Here is a 23,420-nt window from a genome sequence, read left to right as displayed (position 1 = left end):
ACGCACACACGCGCACGCACACGCGCGCACACACGCTCACACACACGCGCACACACGCAAACGCACGCACACACGCACGCACACACACTCGCACACACGCTCACACACGCGCACGCACACACGCACACACCCGCGCGCACACGCCCACACACACGCTCACACACACACACGCATGCGCGCGCACACACGCACACATGCTCACACACACGCGCACGTGCACACACACACACACACACACACAGTCTATCACGTTGCCCTGCATCATGGTCCTCAGAATGCACGTCGCCACCTGGAGTCACCGTGTCCATGGTTCAGTTACTTGATCACCATTGGCCTCATCCACTAGGACGTCATCTCCAGGAGGACAGGAGCCTTGTCTGACCTGTTCAGTGTCTCCTCCACAATTTCTAGAACTTTCCCTACCATGTGGCAGGTACTCAGGGAACATGGGTTGGATGATGAATAAGCCTTCGTCTTCAACAAGGTCCTGAAGCTGTAGCACAGCCCACATCCCTAGGCAGGGGCTGCCTCACACCCACTGAACACCAGCCTGTCCCCCTCTCCTCCAATTCTGCACGTACCACACTTATCACAGTGCCCTCGTGGCGTGTTAGCACAGACCTGTCCTGTCTCTCCCATGACATCAAGTCAGCGTGGACTCAGCTTCCTCGCACAGGCGAGGGATGAAGTCATACTTGTCTCACATGCGAGGGTCAGGACCTGGGGCTCCTGGCGCCCAGCCGGCTCTCACCAGTGATGGTCATTCCCACACATGCACCTCCAGACTGTTCCCAGGCTCTGCAGGGCGGTCTTCGTGTGATTGCTCCAGGCACGGACTGTGCACCATCCCCATGACCAGTGGAAACCACTTGTGCTAATTTATAAACCTGGACGCTGACCAGCCAGTGGTAGGCATGGAGAGGCTCTGTGTAAACCCAAAGGTGATTCTGAATGTTCGTTTTATTTAATCTCTCCTAAATTTATCACTACCGTGTATGTCTTTAGACATGCGAGCCCTCTCTTAGGTTTACACAGTGCCAGCAAATGTTTTAATACTTTCTGAGTGTTTAACTTAATCAGATATTTGTGTATCCCTCCCTCCAGTCTTATTGACCTAGTTGCAAGTGTAATGGTGATTCAGAAAATACTCTCTGAGGCTCAGGTCCCTTGTTTATAAATGGTGAACGCTCCATTCAGAAGTGAGAACACAGTAAAAACTCTCTAAACCTTGTTTTTTAGCTTTGAAAAACCATTTGTGAGCCCAGAGGCGAGATTAAAGCTACAATGAGATTCTAATTCTATGACATGAGGAGGAAACATTGAATCAAAAATAAAATATAAATAAAACTTTAAATAAGATTAAGCACATTAGAACTAATAAAATAGATGTACCAGAAGCAAATAATAAATAAATCCTAATCCTTACAGGATAGGATGTTCTAGGAAATGTGGGTTTCGGCTCCGAGCCCTGGAATGCAAGATAACAAGACAGTAGGTAAGCCTGTGCAATAGATTAGCTAAATGTGGTTGTGAGGGAAACTTTGTCTGGTGCCCAACACGCGTAGTCTATTATAAAAACTGCTTTTGGACTTCCCTGGTGGTCCAGTGCTTAAGACTCCGCGCTCCCAATGCAGGGGGCCCGGGTTCGATCCCTGGTTGGGGAACTAAGATCCTGAATGCTGCCTGGTGTGGCCTAAAAAAAAAGCTGCTTTTACTGATGCACACAAAGGTTTGCAGCAGTCACAGACAATCCCCACATCTCAGTGACTAAAAACAACTGTCCATTTCTCATGTCAATCATGGACTGACAGGGGCGCTCTGCTCACCACAGCTGCCCCAGGACCCAGGCTGCTGCCGCCAGTCACCATGTCAGAGGCGGGAGGAGCTCCACAAGGATGTCACATGCCCTGGGAGAGAAGTGAGTCATGACCTCCAGCCAGCAATCCCATCACTCCAGGTGGGTGAGACTAACTCCAAGACACAGGAAGGAGATGAGCTCTAATGGGGCTCCGCCCTGCTCTGCGGGGGCTCGGAGGAGGGGCGTCAGGGGCAGACTGGGGTCTGCGAGGGCTTCCCAGGGGGCTCAGGAGAGGCCGCCTCGCCCATGAAGAGGAGGGCATGAAAGGCTGAGCCTCAGACGTTTCTGGAGGTGGGTGAAGGTCTGAGCGCCGTGTGGGTCTCAGCCTTTGCCTCTGGGTTCCTGCTCCTTAACCGCTGATGTGGATTTTCCCCAGCAGCACAGAGGGGCGGACGGCAGGGCAGCCAGTCTGGGCGCTTTCTCCACCTAAGGACAGGCCCGCCACCACGGAGTGTGATCGCCTCATCTGGACACGGGGGCTGTTGTAGCCCCATCTGAGACCTTCCTTCTGGGAGCCGTTCCCACCAGAATCTCTCATCTTTCCCAGCGATGGCTAAACCGTGGGCAGATGGCACAACCCTTCCTGCTGTGCAGTGTTCCCTGGTCTCGTCTCTTCAAAGTGTGACTGACAGACCACCCTCTGTCCACCCGATAGAGGGTGGACACCTTTGACCCAGTAATCCAATTTCCAGGATTTATCCGCGATAGCTGATGTATGCAAAGGTATACCTACAGATATTTCATAATGGCAATTATACCCCTTAGAGACTTATAATGGCAAAAATATCCCAAGAATCCAACAACCTGGAATTGATTAAATATGAGAACATGGGCATCCATCAGATAAGACAGCAAGCACCACCACCACCAGAGCCTCCTGGGAGAGCCTGGGGGTCGAGGTGCTTTTAAAGTCTCCTCAGGGGACTCCATTAGCCAGAAGACAAGTCCTGCTGGAGAAGAATGACTGATGTCACTAAAAGTAATTACACTCTATTCATACATTTAATTGTTAAGAAAGAAACAGGTACAATAAAGTGTGAGCAATCAGAACCCATTTTCATGAAGATAGATACACACTCAGGTGTGTGAGTACACACTCAAACTCACACACACAACCTGAAAAGCCATAGAATATTTATCACTGTTCTCTCACTGGTGATTCTTTTCCTGCCTTTTGCTCATCAATAACTAACACATTTTCTACAATAATTATGCATTTTTGCAATAAAACAGGATAATATTTTTAAAATGCTCCTTATCATCCGAAGAGAACTGTTAGCACTTGGATGCTTGGGGATGGATATACAAGATGATGATACCACGGAACCTGAAAGAACAATTTTAGCACTGCTTACAGCGATGGAAATTGATGTGGTTGGAAATTAATTTAAATACATTTGCGTACCTGGAGTCTAATATTCACTGGCTAATTTTCCCCATAATCCCTAATCTTGAAAATTCTTGCTCAAGAAACTGCTCGTTAAAAATTCATAAATGTGCACTTAAATAAATAGATGAGCTCCCTAAAACCTGATTCATTGTTCCAAAAAAAGTGGTGTGGAGTTGCTCCACACACAAAGCAGCAGAGACCTTTCAGCCGGCCCGGAAGACTGCACAAGTATGCGTGGGAGGTCTGAGGATACATCACAGGAGACAGTGAAGCCCAGGCTGGGTTCGTGAGGGGCAGTGGGATAGCGAGAGATGGTGCTGAGGACTGTGGGGCCCCAGCGCAAGGTCGCGGTCACAGTCCCCGTGGCCCCGCCCCCTGTCCAGGCCCCGCCCTCCCGTCCAGGCCCCCGCCCCTGTCCAGGCCCCGCCCCCATCCAGGCCCCACCCCTGTCCAGGCCCCGCCCTCCCGTCCAGGCCCCACCCCTTCCCCAGCAGTGTTTTCAGCGAGTCTGTGCAGGAACCCAGGGAGGACGGGCGGGGCTGGGGGGAGAGTGACCCTGTGAGTCCAGGCAGACCCGCGGTCGGGAAGGGCGCTGAGCGTCCTCACGTGTGAGTGACGCAATCAGGGCTCCTGGGCCGCAGCCCCTGATTTCTAACCAACCTTCGGAAGACAGAGGGGAAACCACTCTGGAAACCCAGCAAATGGCTCAGAAAACCTACTTCGAGGACTAAGAACAGCATGAAACTATTAACTCGTCCTCTGGACCCTTCCTGGGCCTCTGATATCACAACGATGCCCCAGCTTCCTGCTGTGGAAGGAGGGTTGCAGGGGAGGGGAGGCGACGTGTTTCCTCTAGGACCCACATCACTGCAGAGGCCCTGCTCCCCGCCGGGCCCATCACATGAAAATCCTCTCTGCTGATCGCTCTTCTCCAGCAGCTGCTCTTGTGGGCAGAGCTGGGCAGGAGCTGCCCAGGGTGGGGCAGGTGAGAACACCCAGGCCGAGACCCGTGAGGCAGATGAGTTCTAGGCCCCAGGGGTGGTCAGGGAGCTGCAGCCTGGCATCCCCTGAGATGTGGGAAATGCAGAATCCCAGACCCCAGCCCCAGCCCAGGAATCAGCATCTGCAGTGTAAGCAGCCCCAGGGGACTTGTGAGCACGTTGTTCTCTGAGGAGCCAGAGGGCAGCTGCTCTGTCCAGTCAGCACAGCACAGGGGGCAGAAATGCATCCATTGTGGCTGCATCAGGTGGGGCAAGTCTGCTGTGAGCAACTGCAGATCTCAGTCCACAGGAGCTCACATGAGACAAGCTACTCTCTCTCACAAAACCCAAGTGTGGAGAAGTGTGGTCCAGGGCTGGCATCATCATTCACAGTCATAAGGGAAGGTGGCTCCTCTCTTTTGCTTCTAGGAACTCCTTGATATCTGATTCTTCCTCATGTTCCAAAATGGCTGCTTGAGCTCCATCCCCCACATCTACATTCCAGCTGCCTGAGACAGGCAGGCCACCATCCTTATTTGACTCTACTCTCTCGAACTTCTCTAGTCACCTCCAAGCTTGGGGACAAGCTTCACACAGAGCCACGGCAGCCACAGCCTGTGTCCTGGGATGAGTGCTGGGCAAGTCGGAGTGATTCTCCCACCAGGGCCAGGTGTGAGCATTCTGTGTGCCCCAAGGCTCCCCACCCCACATGGAAAGAGTCTGTGCAGCGTCCACCTATAGGACCCAGCAGGGAGAGAAGGAAGAAAGTCAATACACTTAGTGAAGAAAAATCTCTCAAAACTCGGGAACTCTGTAAAATCAGAGATAGAACCTGGGGCCAGGACTGTTTGCTGTTTAACTGACAAACACAGCTTGAAGCAGAGGAGGTTCCAGAATATCCAGTTACGTGAACAAGCTACACAGGATGCAGCAGTCAGGCCATTAGCTCATTTATCTGGACAGACTCCATTAGGTTCATTACTCTTCTTGATTAAATCTCCTCCAAGGATGCCTGTCAGAGGTGAAGGAATAGTCCCACATAGGCTTGGGGAGATGCCAGGGCAGCATCTGGGCGGTGTCCCCCCGGACTGCAATCTCCCTCAGCCCCAAGCAAGAAGCACACAAGGTCCTTCCTGCTGCTCGGGGACACCCGGGGGCCCAGCTGTGAACAACAGGGAACTCTGCTGGCTTCTCTCCCAGCTGCACCTCCAGGGCCGTCCACAAAGCTGCTCTGTCCACAACCAGTGGCCCCAGCTCTCTCCATCCTCCCCACAGCTATCCTTGCGGGGTAGCTGTGGCCTGGCCAGCTGCCCCATGTCACATCGTGGTGCCACACTTCCTGAGCAGACACCAGTGTTCCCTCACACATCATGGCTGAGGTGCCTCCCTGGGAAGGAGAATGGGACCATGAAGGCCATTTTAGACCAGTCAGGGTTTGCCCCTGCACTGGTGTTGGGTCACCCTTCCCTGAGTCACCCAGGAGATTCAATGTTCTCTCAACAAGGAACAAGGTGGGGTCTTGGACGGAGACCCCGAGTCTACTGCACCTGCCCCCCTCTGCTGTTCGGGGAACGGAATTAGAGCTACTGCAACTGCAGGTTTTACTCGTTTTACAGAATAAAACCTCCAACAGAAGTGGAAGGGACTCAAAATTCACACTGACACGAAGAAACCGACCCCTTCTGTTTCAGATTCCATCCTGCCAGGGCAGCAACTTAACCTTGGATGATTTGGGGATCCCGCACCCCCTTTCCACGTTTTCTCCAGAGACGAGTCCATGTCCAGGGGATATATGTAGCCCCAAAGTATCCAGGAGGGCGGATCAGAGCCCTGGGAACTGCACCTGAGAACCTGCCCACTGGCTTCTCCCTCCTCGGTCTTCTGAGTCCAAAGAGGTCAAGGGACTGGAGGGGAGAAAGCGCTTTCATTGCAGCCACAGTGCACCTTGGTGAAGTGACAGGAGAGAGCCGGCAGCCACAGCTCACTCCCATCATATCATCAACAGCTACCCTGCTTTGCACGGGATGTGCTTTATCAAAGCCTTATTCCATCTGGGGGAAGGGCATTCCTGACTTCCCAGCCCCCTCTGGGCTTCCTGTCTCCCCAAAGAGGGGGAAAATGCTTTATCACTAGAGAAACACTTCTGAGGGTCACCACCTTAGACACAGACCCACTAAAAGATGCAGATGTATCATAATATTACAGAATACTTCTCCTACCGCACATGTTAACACCACAGCAAAAAAAGAGCTGGTATATTAACAGATTAGGCTGAAAGAGCTGCAAGATGCAGACTCTATGCGGAGTACAGTCCATAGGGAAAGTCCAAAGTCAAGAGTAAAGAAGGAAAAACAAGAACTTGAAGCCTCAGGCACCTACAGCTGCAGTGAACAGTCTACACAGCCCAACTGCTGGTCAGATTAACATAAATCCTCACACTAAAGTCCTATTTACCTCAGTTTCCAACACCCAACACAAATATGTTTAGCTTTTAATAACAAGAAAAATAAATTGTAAGGCATACCAAAAGGCAAAGAAAACAAAACAGAAAACAAGCATCATAGTATTTTTAGGTGTACAACATAATGACTTGATACTTGTATACACTGCAGAACAATCACCGCAATAAGTCTAGTTAATCTCCATCACCATACATGATGGTGATGGATGCCATAGCTACAGAAGTGTTTTCTTCTTGTGCTGAGAACTTCTAAGATCTTCTCTCTTCGCAACTTTCGAATATGCAAGACAGTGTTATTAACTGTAGTTGCCACGTTGTACATTATAGCCCCAGGACTTATTTATTTTATAACTAGAAGTTTGTACCTTTTGATCCCCTTTAATCCACTTCGCCTACCACCTAACCCCCCACCTCTGTCACCACCAACCCACTCCCTGTTTCAATGACTTCAGCTTTTTTAGATTCTTCATATTAGTAAGATCATACAGTTTTTATATCTTTCTCTGCCTGACTTATTGAACTCACATTTCCTGATTTCAAGACTTCCTATAAAGCTATAGTAATCAGGCAGTGTGGTATTGGAAGGGAAAAACAGACACATGGACCAATGGGACAGACTAGAGACCCCTGAATGAGAACCATGCACACACAGTCAACTGATCTTTGACAAAGAAGCAAAGAAAATTCGATAGTGAAAGGACAGAGCTTCAAACAAAGGAGGCTGGTGCAACTGGACGTCCACAAGAATATCGATGGGCAAAAGAATGAGTCTTGACTTAAACCTCAAACCTTATACAAAATTTAATTTTAGAAGGATCATAAATTTAAAGCTAAAACTATAACATGTTTAGAAGAAAAGATAGGGGGAAGTCTTTTCAATCTAAGATTTGTTAAAGATTTCTTAGACAGGACACCAAAATTATGACTGACAAAAGATAAAACTAATACATGGCACTTCATCAAAATAAAACATTTGCTCTGGAATGACATCATCATCATAGCAGGCTAAGAGTTTTCTACCATCTTCCTTCCAAAGATATCACCAATTTAGGTAATCACCCACGGACGAGAGAGCCTAGTGGAAGTCCAGGAGTCCAGTGGAGAAGTTCCAGACACCACTGGAGCAAAACAATCTGAAACTGGACACACTGAAAAGGTAGAGGAGCAGTTTCACTTTACCCTCATCACACATTCCCGGCTCAACTTGGGGCCAAGAGAGACCTTCTCAGACTCCGATTTCTCCCACGAGGTAACATGAGAGCGTGTGAGTAAGCACCCGGCCCCCCCCCCAGCTGTGTGGATACTGCCGGAGACCCACATCTTTCTCATCCCATCCAGAATGCCGGGGTGTGCTGCCTTACTGGGGCGTGGGGAGCGGCTGGGAGGATGGCATACGGGGCTCCCACGGGGAATGAAAAGGAGAAAGACCCCACCGACCACATTACAGGCTCCATCAGGAGGCTGGACCTTGATCCCCCAGTGCGCCGTGACTTCCATCCACACACAAAACCAGTGCCCGCAGGCTCCCCGGTGCGCACTCCCAGGGGCCCCAGGAGTGGGCCTTTGAACGATGGCTGTGAGCGTGGGCACGAAATCAGTCCGACTATCTGGGCCTGGGAGGAACCTCACAAATCACAAATCGGAGTGCTCAGCACCGCTCAAGGGACAGCGAAACGGAGGCTCAGGACTCAGCCCGGTGCTCTGCACGATGGAGAGAAGTTGTGTGAGCTTAAGAATTCCGCCACAAGAGGGAACAAAAAGTATGGAGTAGGTGACGGCCTTTTCCATAGAAAAGTCCTGAGAAAGCCTCAGAATACTTAAGGCTGAGAGAAGGATCACGAAAAAAGATAGAAGACTCAAACAAACAAAATCAGAAATGAAAGAGGGGACATTACAACTGACACCACAGAAATGCTAGAGTTTTAAGAGTGTACTATGAACAATTTTACGCCCACAAATTGGAAAACCTGGAAGAATGGATACATTCTTAGAAAGATACAGCCTACCAAGACTGAATCATGAAAGTATAGAAAATCCAAACCAATATTAAGTAATGAGATTGAGTCAATAATCGAAAACCTTCCAAAAAAGAAAAGCCCAAGACCAGATGGTTCACTGGTGAATGCTACCAAACATATAAAGAAAAACGAACACCAATCCTTCTCAAACTCTTCCAACAAATGGAAAAGGAGGGAACTCTTCCAAACTCACTTTACGAGGCCAGCATTACCCTGATATCAAAGCCAGACAAGGACACTACAAGAAAAGAAAACTGCAGGCCAAGATCTCTGATAAATATAGAGGCAAAAATTTTCAACAGAATACTAGCAAACTGAATTCAACAGCATATTTAAACAAATCATACACCATGATTTATCCCTAAGATGCGAGGATGGTTCAACGTATGCAAATCAATACATGTGGTACACTACATTAATAGAATAAAAGATAAAATCATATTATCATCTCAATAGATGCAGAAAACTCATTTGGCAAAATACAATATCCATTCATGATTAAAAACTCAACATATTAAAGGCCATACATGACAAGCCCACAGGTAACATACTCAACCATGAAAGGTTGAAAGCTTTTCCTCTAAGGTCAGAAACAAGACAAGGGTGCCCACTCCCACCCCTCCTATTCAACACAGGGGCTGAATAGTACTGGAAGCCCTAGCCAGAACAATAAGGCAAGAGAAAGAAATAAAAATCACCCACATCATAGAGGAAAAAGTGAAATTCGGATTTTTAGACAACCCTAAAGATTCCCCCCCAAAACTGTTAGAACTAACAAAGGAATTCAGTAAAGTTGCAGGATACAGAATCAGCATCAATGAATGGACGGATAAAGAAATGTGGCATAGATGCGTAATATATACTTATATGTACTATATATATGTAAAAAATACACACACAGACATACACACTCACAATGAATATTATTCACCTGCCAAAAGAAGGAAATCCTGCCATTTGAGACAACATGAATGTACCTTGAGGGCCTCATGCTAGGTGAAATAAGTCAGGCAGAGAAAGATATAAAAACTGTATGATCTTACTAATATGAAGAATCTAAAAAAGCTGAAGTCATTGAAACAGGGAGTGGGTTGGTGGTGACAGAGGTTGGGGGTTGGGTGGTGGGCAAGATGGATGAAGGGGATCAAAAGGTACAAACTTCTAGTTATAAAATAAAAAAGTCCTGGGGCTATAATGTACAACATGGCAACTACAGTTAATAACACTGTCTTGCATATTTGAAAGTTGCGAAGAGAGAAGATCTTAGAAGTTCTCAGCACACGAAGAAAAACTTCTGTAGCTATGACATCCATCACCATCATGTATGGTGACGGAGGTTAACTAGACTTATTGCGGTGATTGTTTTGCAGTGTATACAAGTATCAAGTCGTTATGTTGTACACCTAAAAATACTATGATGTTGTATGTCAATTATACCTCAATAAAAAATAATAATGAAATTAGAAAAAGAAAGGACGTAAGGAATTTGCCAATGATGGGAACGGAGGACCGCCTCTAACCCCCATCTCCGCCCCAGCACTCACACCCAAACTCCCTAAACATGGTGAAAAAATAGTTTAAAGACCAATTGGAGCCCAGAAAGATAATGTCTTCCATGTGTGTACTCCAAGTTCTGAGGAATCTCTGCAGGAAAGATGGCATGAGAAGATTGCTGTGAAAGGCGGCGGTGGGCTCTGGCGGAAGGAGGCGGGGACCAGAGGGCATCAGGCTCCAGGGCAGCGGCAGGCATCCACCTTACAGCATCCTTTCCGGGGCGCCCCTGCGCCACCCACCGCGCTCAGGCCTGCACGGCATCCCCCTCCCCGGCCTGCACCCACCTCCTCCAACCTCCCAGGAGCAAGCCGGGCCCGCGCCCCAGGGGCTGACCTGGTCTCCGGAGACGGACCTAAACACCTGGGAACCCGCCAGGGCGTTTCCACAGGACGCACGCAGCAGGCTGCACCATGGGCCCGAGAGCAGGGGGCCGCAGTGTGCGAGCGCGGCTGGTGTGGGACATCGCCCCGGCCCTGACTCTCACCAAGGCTGCTTCACGCCAGCCGCAGGAGCAGCGAGGAAACCCCACGAATACGGCAACTATTTCCCCTGTATATGCAGAATGTTCATCCCCTCCTTCTAAGAGAAAGAGGAGGGAAAGCAAAGACACGTGTGGAAAACCTTGCAGTCTCAGGACTGAGCAAAGCAATGCACATCACGACATTTCACACATATTAAGCTGGGAATAAAAATACTGATAACGCTCTGTCCTGGTAAAGTATTTGGGAAACGAGAATACTAATAAGTCATCACTGGCAGCGAGAACTGACTCAGTAACCATTTTGGCAGAACGTTTCAAGAGTGACGGGATGATTGACTCTTTTTGATGCAGGAACCCAATTTTGAAATTTTAACCTGGAAAATAATCAATAGAAGAAAAAAAGCCATAAGCAGAAAGACATCAATACATATCTATCGCTCTATCTATCTAGAATAAGTAGATATAAAATATATTACAATACATATATAATATGAAAATAAATACTCATTACATATGCTGTAGATAATATAGAAGCATAGAAATCACCTCATTGTAAAATAGTACAAGGTTTTGGTAAAATATAGTATGTAATTGAATGTTTTATGTATATACATTATAATTATGAACAATATCTAGTAATATGGAAAATGGTTTAAGAGAGTACAGCAAGTTTAAAAGCAGATGTTTGCATAGCAGATATGATGTAGGACCAAGTAGATTATGTCTGCTGTGTGCAAGGAACCAAGAGTAACGTGGTAAAGCACATGAACAAATATAGCTGGGAGGATCTCTGTACCTCCTGGGAAGAAGCACCAGTATATATACATATATATAATCTAAAACATACAACAAAGTAGGGAAGCAGACTCACAGGTACAGAGAACACACTAGTGGTTACCAGTGGAGGGGGAAGCAATATAGGGGAGGGGGAGGGGGAGGTACAAACTATTGGGTGTAGGATAGACTCAAGGATGTGCTGTACAACATGGGGAATAGAGCCAATATTTTGTAATAACTGTATATGGAGTATAAACTTTAAAAAAAAATTTTTTAGTTTAGTAAGCATTTCTTTTTCTTTTTATTGGAGTAGGGTTGATTTACAACGTTGTGTTAGTTTCTGCTGTACAGCAAAGTGAATCCCTTATACATATACATCTATCCACTCTTTTTAAGATTCTTTTCCCATATAGGCCATTACAGAGTATTGAGCAGAGTTCCCTGTGCTCTGCAGTCGGTCCTTATCTATTTTATGTATAATAGTGTGTATATGTCAACCCCAATCTCCCAATTTATCCTCCCCCCCTCCCCAACTTTTCCCCTTTGGTAACCGTGTGTTTTCTACATCTGTGACTCTATTTCTCATGGAATCTAAGATAATGATACAAATGAACTTATTTACAAAACAGAAATAGAGTCACAGATGTAAACATTTTTTAAAGACTTTAAAAAATAATAAACCAGATTTAAAGACTTAGTATAGAAAAAAAGAATGTAAAATAGCTCAACAATTTTTAATGTTATGTGTTGAAATATTTTTGACATATTAGCTTAAATAAAATATATTGTTAAGTTTTTTAAAAAAAGAAGCACCAGTATTCTGTCCAGTACATTAACCTGGGGAGACACAGGGCTGCACAAATCCCACTACCTGCCCCACCCAGGGAGGCTCCTGAGAGGGCAGGGCATTGCCCATCACAGTGTCCCAAGAGCTAGAATGTGCTGGGCACATAGAAAGCGCTGAATAAATGTCTGCTGAGTGAATCCCAGGGTTGGATTTTACCCACGTGTGTTTCTCTTCAGATTTTTGTCGAGAGACCCACAGTCCTGTTCACCTTCCACTAGCAAAAGACGCTAAAGACCACACTTTTTTAAGGACATTAAGATTTTATTTCATAAAAATCACAACCTATTTTCACTAGTAGTGGCATTCATCGTCTCTCCTGTGCTATAAACTACTTTAAACACACGCTTCTCTCCAACTGCTTATCTTTGGCCAAATTATGTGTAGATAATAAAATACTGCAGAAGCCAAAATATATAGCCTATAAATAAAGTGCACTACTCTCATTCTTTGGAAATAAAGAGTTTGCTCATTACTTCTCCTGATATATTAGCTATGTAGGGTGAATATGCGGAGAGTTAAAAAAAAAACAACAAAGAATTCCATCTAAAATAAAAACAGTTCCTTACTTGATTTGCTTCACCAGAAACTAAATAAGAAAAAAGAATCCAAGTGTAAGTCTTAGGAATATAGTGTTCTCACTTCTAGGTGCTCTTGGGCATGACAAGGATCTAATGCCAAGTTACAGGTGATCTGGTTTCTGGAATCATGAGGAGAGCCTGGAGCAGGGGCTGGACGCACCTTTCGCCAGACACGGGGTCTCTGCCGCCATCAGCCAGGTTCACCCCTACGGCACACCCTTGGGGAATGCCCATGGCACTGTCACAACGTGCAGAGTGGGCTGGTGCATCTGGGACCCACCCGGACGGAAGGACAGAGGTTAACCCCTGCGTCAACACGTTGCTCTGTGTCCCACCCCCCATCCCGGTCCCCCGCCCCCCCCCCCACTGTGGGAGATGCCTGAAGATGGCTGTCACACTCATCATCATCAGGGCATGAGTTACTTCACGAAGGTGCCAGAGGAAGATGGAAAAGGTCTGCAAGACGATGTAAAATCTCACTCGGAAACAAAGCAAACGTGTTGGGAGAGGCGGGGCGACGCGGTGGGGAGGCCTTTAATGCTGTCGCCGTCACAGTTTTCAAGGAAGATTTTCCAGTATCGAAAACAAGTTGGAATTTCGTACCCACACATTTCACAGGCACCTTTGGTGCCGTCATCACAGGGTGACCTTTCACAGCCTGTTTCCCAGCTTTTCGATGGCGTTTCGGTTCGCGTCTATGACCGAACCCCAGCGTTCCACGGGGTCTCGCCCACACATGGAGTCCTAACGATCATCCCATTTCCTAGGGGGCTGAGTCCGGGTCCATAAATTAACATCAACTCAGAAGATACAGCTATTGCCACGCTTCCCTCCCCGGGTCGGTCAGGACCAGGGTCCCCCCCACCCCACCCCCCAGCAGCCTGCCAAGTGGCTCTGGGCGTCAAGGTCTGCCCCTGTGGCGACATGAAATCACCTACTGCGCTCCCCTCCGCTGTGATCCGCTCGCTAGAAACACGGAAAAGCATTTACAGGTGATGACGAAGAAACCCTCTGGGGGACGTTATGCCTTGGGAAACGGCGGCTCTGATGGGCCCCCGCGAACACAGAGGAGGCTCAGGTGCCAGGAAAGGGGGCGACCTGAAGGCTGACTTGGAGTCGGAAGAGACAGCACTCACGAGGAAGGGGCGGAGGAGCTGCCGGAGCAGAAGACCCCACGGGCTCTGCGCCTACGCGAGGCCCAAGCGCACAGACGGGCTGGGCAGCCGGTGCCCCCAGCCCGACGCCCTGGGCGTCAGCAGGTGCCAGGCATCGGGGACCCTGCATTGGGTGGAGTCAGCAGGTGGAAAACACCCTCGAGCACTTCCCCACGCGCCCCCAGGGGCCTCCGCCCAGCCTCCCCTGCGGGACGCCACGTCTCTGGTCCCAAGTCCCCATCGCGGCGCCTGCCGAGGCTAAACCTCCCTCCTGGTGCCACGGCCCCTGAGTCCTGTGCGCGCAGTGTGGAGGGTCTGTGCACTTGCAGTGATAAAGGGCAGGGGCCGCTGTGTGCTCCGGGGCGCCGTCCCTCGCCGTGTATCAGGCTGCGGGCTGGGCGGTGGGCTCTGTCACAGGAGCGGGTCGCAGGAGAGGATGGCTGTCACGGGGGGAGGGGGGAGGGCCGTGACCCCCAGGTCCAGAGAGCGACGAGTAAAGGGTCCCAGTGGCGAAGGCAGAGCAATGCTTGCATGCGGTCTGCGGCGGGTCGGGGGGTTCTGAGCGGCAGGCTGCCGGGTCCGCGGCCGCTCTGCTCACACGGCGGACAGGTCCACGCGGTGCCCGGAGTGGCTGCTCTTGTCCCAAGGGGTGAGCTTGCTGGAGCCTGTACCAGGCCGGGTCCCGTTCATCTGCAGACCACAGAGGATCGAGAAATGGAGACTCTGGGACGAGAAACCCAAGTCCCACAGGAGTGCTGAGAGCAAAGCCTTGTGCCAGAAAGTTGCCTGGGGATCCTCCTGGGGGCGGCCCCACCGCCCCCCAGAAAAATGAGGACCCGGAGGGCGCAGTTCTCTCCACCTTCTCCGCACAGGTTCCCCTGCCTCGTGGCTCCCAGGTTCTGGGGTGCACTCACCCAGGCAGTCATTCATTCTTCAATCTATCGCTCACTCATTCGTTCATTCACTCATTCACGCCTCTATTCTTCCCTCCACGTATTCACTTATTCCTTCGACACTGATTTATCGAGCAGGCTGGGCACCGGGGCCTGATCTAGGCTATGGGGTCATGCCAGTGAACAGAGCCGACCAGACCCCTGCCCCCGCGGAGCTCGCGTTCCAATGGGGGAGGCAGACAGTGGCCATCAAGCAAGTGAATAAACCAAACAACTGCCAAGAGTAGCAGGCGCAGGACGCTGGTACGGGGTGGGGGCACCTTTGTTCAGTGCTGTCCAGGAGGGACCTCCTGAGGACGGGACCCCTGAGCGAGGGCCTAACTGACAGGTGCAAGGCTGCAGTGCAGTGAGAACCCACGATACCGCCTGCTCCAGGGGGCCCGGGGCCCTGCCCAGGGGTCTGCGGGGCGGAGGGATGAGGGACCACTTCCCGCGGGAGAAAGGTGAACCAAGCCCAGTGCTGGAAGGTGAGCGGCTTGTTCAGACCCCCGACCATCCAGACCCAATTTCTCAAGCATCTGTAGGGGGAGGAGACCTGATGCAGAGGCCGGGCTGTGTCCAGTGACTTTTGTGCCTCTTATAGGACACCATCAGCATGACCAGTGTCTGCCTCGTGGTCAATTGATCCTTCCATCCCCCTAAGTCAACATAAGAAGTACTGGCCCTGGGAAGTGGGGCAGGAGAGAGGGCCAGGTGATTTCGTGAGGAGGGGGGCCCTGTTGTGGGTGTGACATCAGCTCGTGCTGCCTGCAGGCCTATGTCAGGTGTGAAAGGACCAGCACCCGAGCTGAGGCTCCATCACCCCGACCTGGGCAGCCGTCTGCCTGACACTGATGGTGCAGACGATGGAGCTCGGGGAAGGAGTGAGCGGGGGGCCTGGGGCTCGGGCTTTAAGAGACGCAGCCTCAGGACCACGCGGTCCTCTGTAAGGCAGAGGCTGCGTGCAGCTCAGTGAAGCTGGAAAGCAAGTCCTGGCTGATGAGGACAGAGAACAAGAGGCCTGGGTCAGTGTGGGCTGGGGATGGAAGGCAGTCAGAGCAGGATCGGCCAGCGCAGGAGGGGCGCACACGAGACACCACATGCACTCACGATGTCCGAGTTGAAGGGCTTCGCGTTGGCCTGGCGGGTAGAGCTGCTCGTGAGGGACCAGACCTTGGTTTTATGCTTGAAAGCAGCTCTCACCTTCAAAGGCAGAATGGAAGGCTCATTAGAAGCAATTTCAGAAGCTGAAAAAGCAACAAGAGGTCATTCTGAAAGGTCCCAAGGAATTTGTGCTGCAGGGTGAGGAAAGGACTCGGGGGCATCAGATCCAAACAGAGTCAGTGGTTCCGGAGCCGCGCTACGGACGTGTCACTGGTTCGTGTGACAGATACAGGCTGCGTCCCCCCGCCGTTCCCAGCCCTGCACGGGGAGAAAGCCGGACCTGGCCTGCCCTTTGCCGCCCTCACAGTGCTGGGTGGGGAGGTGGGACACACTCGACAGTGAACAGCCTGGGGGCCGAGAGTGCGACGGGCACAGAAACCACACAAAGAAGTAAATGAAGAAACCCACGCGTGGGGCGGGCCGTGTGCGGTTCCGAGGCTGCCTCTCCCTCCTGCCCCCTCTGCCACGTGGATCAGTCTCAGGCCCTGCTTGGGCTGCTACCTGGTCTTTGCAAACACGTGACCTCTCCTCCACTGGCCGCCATCGTCCTGGGCCACTCATCCTGCCTGCCCCTCCCCCCATCTCCTCCCTCCCCGCCTGACCTATCCTCGTGCAAATGGATGGACCCTCCTGGAAAAGCACAGAGGCGGGTGGCGCTTCTGCCCTGTTCTCAGTCACCGTTCCAGAGGCATTTCCCCAGGACCACAGCCTGGAAGGGACTCAGATGCCAAGGAACACAATGCCACTCCCACAATTTGCAGGTAAAACTCCTCCCACGGACTATGGGTCCCGAGGGACAGGATCTAGAGCAGCTTCCACCATCCGCACGGCCGAGTACACAGCAGGTGCAATGCCCCAGACTGCACCAAGAGGAATGAGCCCACTCCAGGTACCCCAATGCCCTCGGAGGCCGCATCACAGACGTCCCCTCTCTAACCCCTCCAGTCAGGAGTCCTCCTTACACCCCAGGCCAGCTTCCCGAATGCCTTTGGGGAGGATCTGCCGGGAGCACATCTGCATCTTACTCTCCCTGATATGCCGGATGCCAAGCAAGGCCCTGGATCTCCAGCTCAGCTATTCCACACTGTCGCCATCTCCCCTGGTCCTCCACACAGCCAGCCGTGCCCGTGTGACAGCAGTGAGGGAGGATGTGTGTGTGTTGCTTAGCAACCGGGATGAGGGAGAGAGAGCTGACGGAAAGCAGCCCCCCCGCACACAACCTGTCAGCAATACCAAGGCTTATTCAGGGTTACATTTCCGGACACCAGCCTGATGCGGCAACATGGTTCCTGCGCTCTGTGCCCTTTCAGAAATGAAAAACCAGCTTCATACTGTCACGAAGTGGAGCAGACATACCTCTGAATTCAGGAGACAGTGAAAAAGGAAGATGAAAAATCCCTGGGAAGGAAGGGCAGGAAAACACAGAATTAGAGCCACTTGCATTTTGTTACAAACACCTTCTGAGGGTGCTTTCCAATGCCACCCATGGGCTCTGAGAGTGGCATTGGCATGGCTTGGTGTTGGGGAGCATGGGAGTGAGCTGTGATGCTGGACCCTACGGTCTGGAGTCCATAAGGGCGGAAGGGTATCCTGTAATCTAACCTAAACGCAGGCAGCCGCCATGACCAAGATACAAGGACAGGTGGACGCCCAGACAGGCTTAACCTCGGAGAGGAGCAAACATGCTGGGGCGGACAAATGGGAGGGCACGAGCGCATCACCTAAACCGAGCCCTGGCGTCCTCACCTGCAAACTGAGGATGACGATGACAGTGAAAACAGACACAAGGTGAGGATCTCCCCAAACGCCTAGAGACTGCCCCTCTGTGTCCGCACTAGACAAACACTTCGCGTGCGTCATCTCATTTAGTGCTGAAAAGCAGCCCCCCACAAAGTGGGTCCCGTTATTGTTCCCACTTTACGGAAGAGGACACTTTATGGGACACAGAGGATAAATGAGGAGCCCAGGACCTGGGGTGTGTAGGGCTGCAGCCAGGACAACCTACCACCTTTCATTATAAACAGCCAGAAGGAAACTATGCATGGGGGCTTATTACAAATTAGAAGCCTGGCACCGTCACTGGTTGTGCAGACCCAGATGCGGCAAGGACATCATGGTGAGGGCTGGGGCGGATTAAGCCTTGGGCTTGGTCGCGTAGGCTGTGTATGGCCACGGGCACCCGCCTCCACCCTTCCTCTGGGGGCTTGTGGCTCTGGGGAGTCAAGACTCTGGGCACCCCAAGTGTCTGGTTCCTAGGCTGTCACCCTTGCCGTCCTTCCATGCAGAGGGCAGATGAGAACTCAGAGCCCAAGGTACCCCCATCACCACCTCTCCACGCCCGGCTCCCTTTCAGGAGCTGCCCACGTGCTGACCGTCTTCCTTCCAGGCCCGGATGGGCCTCCACAGATACTGTCCAGGAGGACGAGGCAGCCCTGCTGTGAATGGGGTCCTGCACGGCCCATCTGCTCAGAGACCCCGGTGCACGCCCCGCCCATGCCCGTGTCCGCAGGCCTTGGGGACCCTCCACGCTCGGGGTCCACGAGGTGCGTGTGTGTGGAGGGGACAGAGCACAGGGTCTCCCTCCCGCCTCAGAGGCAAGCTGCTCCGCGCGTCCACCCACGAAGCCGACAGTCCCATCGGGCCCTCACCTGTGAGGAGTTGAGCGCGGCGAACACGTACTGAAAGGCCACAGTCTGGGTGTTGACGGCAAATGCGCCGAAGACCCACGAGGCTCCCAGGACGGGCAGCAGCACGGCCACGGCTTTCGCTGTCAACCTGCGCGAGAGACACGGCGGGCGGGCAGGCTGGGCCCAGACGCCAAGAGAGACAGGGAGGGCGGGCAGGCGGGGGGGTCCAGACGCCAAGAGAGACAGGGGGGGCGGGCAGGCTGGGCCCAGACGCCAAGAGAGACAGGGAGGGCGGGCAGGCGGGGGGGCCCAGACGCGAGGCTTCCAGGTGGGAGCAGACACAGGCCCCACTGGGACTGAGACCTGATTCCTCCCTGCAGGAGGCCTTGGGTCAGGAGCTGACTACCCCGGACGTGTAAGACGGGGTCCCTGCAAGGCCAGCTCTGGGCCAAACAGGCAGCTCTGTAGGACGGCAGCTGGCACTGGGCTTCCGGGAGCCAGCGCATCCTCTGGGCACTCAGGCTGACCGCGCCAATCCAACAGGTGGTGATGCTGAGGGAAATGCTGGTGCCAGGTGCCCACAGAGCGGAGCGCAGCCGAGGAGCCCAGGGGGCAGGAGACACACCCAGCGCCGCGGCACCTGCAGCGTCGGCCTTGAGGCTCGCCCTTGGAACGTGAGTTCCGTGAGAAGGCTCTGGGCCCCCCGGTGTCTGCAGAGCCCAGAACGGAGCTGGTGTGGCGGCGATGCCCCAGGGGCTGTCTGAGTCCTGGCTGCCTCTGTCTGATACGCCCTGCAAATCATCGTACGCTAACTGGGGCCCAGCCCACCCTGACTCCTCAGACAGCTCAGCTCTCCACAGGGCGGTTTCTGCACGTAAGCATGACAGAGAAGTCCAGAGACGGATGGGTGCCATGCTGCCCAGCTAAGCAACCTCCAAGGCCCTCGTCCCTTGGCGCTGCGACCCGCACGGTCTCCCTCACTAGACGGTGAGTCCTCTAAAGGCTGGGCTCTGCATCTCTGCAGCCCCAAAGCCAGCACAGCGCCAGGCCCAGCGGGCAAGATGAGGAAGAGGCCACAGAACGGCTGATGGTCGAGCAAATGCATGAACATGCAGAAGTGCCGCTCAGGGATCCAGCCCCTCCCAGGAGGAGGTGCGATGGCCCTAAGGGCCTTCCTGGTCAGAAGCCCGAGGTCCCGGCACGGATAGCTCCTCGCAGCAAATCCCTAGAAAACCAAAGATGTGTCCCCACACGTCATCTCTCAGGGAAGCTGCAGCTGCGTGTTTTCATAAAGTCAATACAGTTCAAATAAGACACCTGAATCTGGGGAACAAGATATCATGAGTGATTTAGATTCAATCTTTAGATCCTGGAAAATCCATAATTGAAAGGAACAGCTGCTGAAAAGTCGGTATCAATGTGTTACTTTTAAAGGGATGGCTCATTTTTACTTCAAAAATAAAGCAATAAATGACAAAATCTTGGAGGAAACTCCTCTAGCTGAGGCTCTCTGAGGACCTGTTAACACGGCCAGAGCAGCCAGGTCCCTTGTCAAAGGCAGAAGGAGCGGGGTCCCTGCAGGAGAGGAGGCCTGGGCAGGTGGGGGACGCGGTCCGGACGCATGAGACTCCCCGATGCCCGCCCCCCTGCTCCCCGGGGGCCGGCATCCACCTCCCTCCCGCCCCCAGGACCCGGATCTCACTTGGGAAAACTGAATGTTCTCTGCTGCTTTCTGGGGAGTCTGGAATCATGACCAATAAATAGAGGTGAGAAAGCAGGTGGAAGGCAGCCCTGTTAGGGCTCCTGAGGAAGCATCTCATTGCGTTAAGTCACTGGGCGTTGAGCCGCTGGGCAGGAAGGAAAGGACTAGATTGAAACCAGGAGAGAAGGAGCCAGAAGTGCTCCGAGGAGGCTGTGTTGCGTCTTCCGCCCGGCTCCCGGGGCTCCTGCTTCACCAGCCCAGGGCGGGGACACTCAGAAGGGAGTGACGCAGTGACCCAGGGTCCTGCTCGGCCACGCGAAGAAGAGGAGGCGGGGCAGGGAGCGTGCTGGGCGGGGAGGGTCGGGGGTCTGTCCAGAGGGACGGGCCGGACTCTCTCCAGGAGGTTGGTCCTGAGCGCCATGTCACGTGCAGGACACAGGACACGGGAGGGCACAGCGGCTGCGCCCCGGCCCTGGTTCCGCAGAGACGCGGAAACGCCCTCGCGATGCACGGCCCCGACCTCCCCCGTGTCAGCCTCCACTTGGGGACCAGGTCCCCACGGAGGGCAGATGGGTCGTGGGCTCAGCTGCCTTTCGGGGCCGCGGAGCGTGAAGAGGGGGCAGGGCAGAGACGGGGGCGCGGGCGTGGGGTGAGATCCGGGCTGCTCTGGGCGCAGCGAGCCCAGTGGTCCTGCGGGTGCCGGGTCCGACGGGGCCCTGCGCACCGAGGGGAGGGCCTGGGGGCTGAGGCTGGGGTGAGGGAGGGTCAGCCTCCTCCCCAGTCAGGCCCCCGGGGCCGGGGGACTGACGGCCTCACGGGGCAGCGCTGCCTGTTCTCGCTGATGCAAGAGGAAGGGGAGTGACCCTGACCCAGGAGCATCTCGAAGGTTTCCAGGGGCTGAAAAAGCCCGAGGGGGCCGGAGCCACTGGTCAGGTTACTTTACAGCGTCTGGAGTTCATTACAGAATAATTGTCTTATCGATTTGCTGCTGATATGTCTATTGTTTTCCCTTTCAGATCGGAAGAGATACAGTGTAGATAAAGTAACTTACAGAATGCCAGCTGCCTAGTAACTGCACCCTGTTTCTACAGCAGCCCCTAAATTCCCTTTGAGGGGCCACTGCCCCAACTTCCTGGCCCGGTGGTTCAGGGGTGCTGACTGCGCCCCAGAGCCAGGATGGACCGTGTGACTCAGGCCAGGGTTAACTGGTGATTTCCATCCACTGGGACTGATTTGTGGATGGGCGTGTGGTCTGGTCTGAGTCTCGGTCTCCAGGCTCAGGACTTCTGATCATTGGGGAAAGAGACACACTTTCCCATGGACTTGAACCTCCTGTGCAGCCATTTTCTCACCAGGAGGCAGAGTCCGTTTCAGCGTGAAGCCGACAGAGGGCATGGAGCTGAGAAGTGCAGGAGGAGCTGGGTCCTGGTGATATTATCTGATCCGCTGGACCAAGCCATTCTAGACTCATTCTTGGACTTATGGTTGTCTGTGTCGATAGGTATGCCTTGTGCTTTAGCCAGTTTGTGTTGGGTTTTCTGTCACTTGCAATTGGCAGAGCCCCGACAATGGGGTGAAGAAACCCCAGAAGGCAGCGAGTGTGTGAGTGGAACCCCCGCCCCATTCAGAGACACCTGTTCCTTCTGAGGATGAACCAGCCCCAGAGCAGGTCAGGAAGTTCCACCCTCCTCAGGACAACCTGTAAGACGGCCGCCATCACCCTCACCACACAGACGAGGAAATCAGGGTGTTGAGGGGTTGAACAGCTCACAAGGTCCCAGCAGATGATAGGGCTGAGGCAGGACCAACCCAGGCAGGGCGGTCGGGCTCCAGAACCCTCCTCTGGACCCCACCGCCAGCTCCTCTCACCCTAGGGGTGAAGCGGTCTCCGGGAGAGCATCTCATAGACCCCCTTCTTTCACAACCAGGGGCAGCGAGCTGGTGCTGGTCACAGAGACCGATGAGGACACACGCTCCATGCTCCCCATGACATCATGAGGACACCAAGCAAGCCCAAGAGCGTGACCCGCCTCCTGCTACCCCCGAGCAGCCTCTGTGGGCAGGGGCATGGCTGACAGCCCAGGGTCCCGCTTACTTGAAGGCGCTGGGATCTCCGTGTATCTTGTAGTTGTCGGCGCTGATCTGTGAAATGACCCTGGTCACCGCAACGAGGATGCCCATGTTGACCTGCATGAGGAGCACGAGAGACAAGGTGAGGGCTGCAGCCGCACCTGCAGGACCTCCGAGCCCACCTGGCCCACTCCCCAGCCAGCCTTCCCAGGCAAACAGGGGGCGTCTCTGGGAGAAATCGAAGCCGTGTCCTTGAACTTTTACCTGCACAGGTCACCTGCAAGACTGCCTTCTGGGAGCCCACATCTGTGCTCCTGAGAAAAGATGGCCAAACACCCCAGGTCGAGTCCCCAGGAGCACGCCGAAGAAAGTGCCCCTCTGCTCACCACCAGGGCAAGGAAGCTGTGGACCTCAGAATCAGACAGAGCTGGTTCCAGCCTCCTTTCACCACGTGCTCCCCGGGTGTGGCCCTGGGTAACGTACTGAAGTCCTCCGAACCTCAGTTTCTCCAGTTAATGAGAAGGAGCAGGAACGCCCGCAGTGCAGTCTGAGCACTGGAGCACAGCCTGGCCCTCACCTCCTGCCCCCAGCCCAGGCCCACGGCTGTGCGTCCACAGAGGCCACAGCACGGGTCCCCGGAGGCCACAGCAGAGGATTCTGCATCTTCTGCCCAATGCTTCCTCCTTGCTAGGAAAGCTCCCTTTGGGGGTCTAGGGGCTGGGAGGCTCCCCTTGGGGATCTGGGGGCTGGGAGGCTCCCCTTGTGGTCTGGGGGCTGGGAGACTCCCCTTGGGGGCTGGGGGCTGTGAGACTCCCCTTGGGGGTCTG

The 23,420-nt window shown here is 53.0% G+C and overlaps 1 protein-coding gene and 1 long non-coding RNA gene across 4 annotated transcripts in view; one reads left to right on the top strand and one right to left on the bottom strand.

Annotated features, from left to right (window-relative positions):
• LOC309640110 overlaps positions 1-23,420 on the top strand; it is a 258,908-nt gene that overhangs the window by 233,187 nt on the left and 2,301 nt on the right. The window lies entirely within an intron of this gene.
• The window catches only part of ADGRD1 (adhesion G protein-coupled receptor D1), a 150,265-nt gene continuing 139,451 nt past the window's right edge, over positions 12,607-23,420 (bottom strand). For all 3 annotated transcript variants that reach the window (XM_082418223.1, XM_082418225.1, XM_082418224.1), the window contains 5 exons: positions 22,619-22,710; positions 18,843-18,969; positions 17,551-17,592; positions 16,141-16,233; positions 12,607-14,788 (listed from right to left, as the gene is read on the bottom strand). In XM_082418223.1, the coding sequence (XP_082274349.1) occupies positions 14,693-14,788; positions 16,141-16,233; positions 17,551-17,592; positions 18,843-18,969; positions 22,619-22,710 (450 nt within the window). In that variant the 3' untranslated portion in view covers positions 12,607-14,692. The remainder of the gene's footprint in view (positions 14,789-16,140; positions 16,234-17,550; positions 17,593-18,842; positions 18,970-22,618; positions 22,711-23,420) is intronic.

The sequence above is a fragment of the Balaenoptera physalus genome (assembly GCF_965194825.1).
Source record: "Balaenoptera physalus genome assembly, chromosome: 12".
Classification (NCBI taxonomy): Eukaryota; Metazoa; Chordata; class Mammalia; order Artiodactyla; family Balaenopteridae; genus Balaenoptera; species Balaenoptera physalus.
The sequence above is the reverse complement of the archived record's forward strand: the minus strand, read 5'-3'. Positions and strand labels throughout refer to the sequence as shown.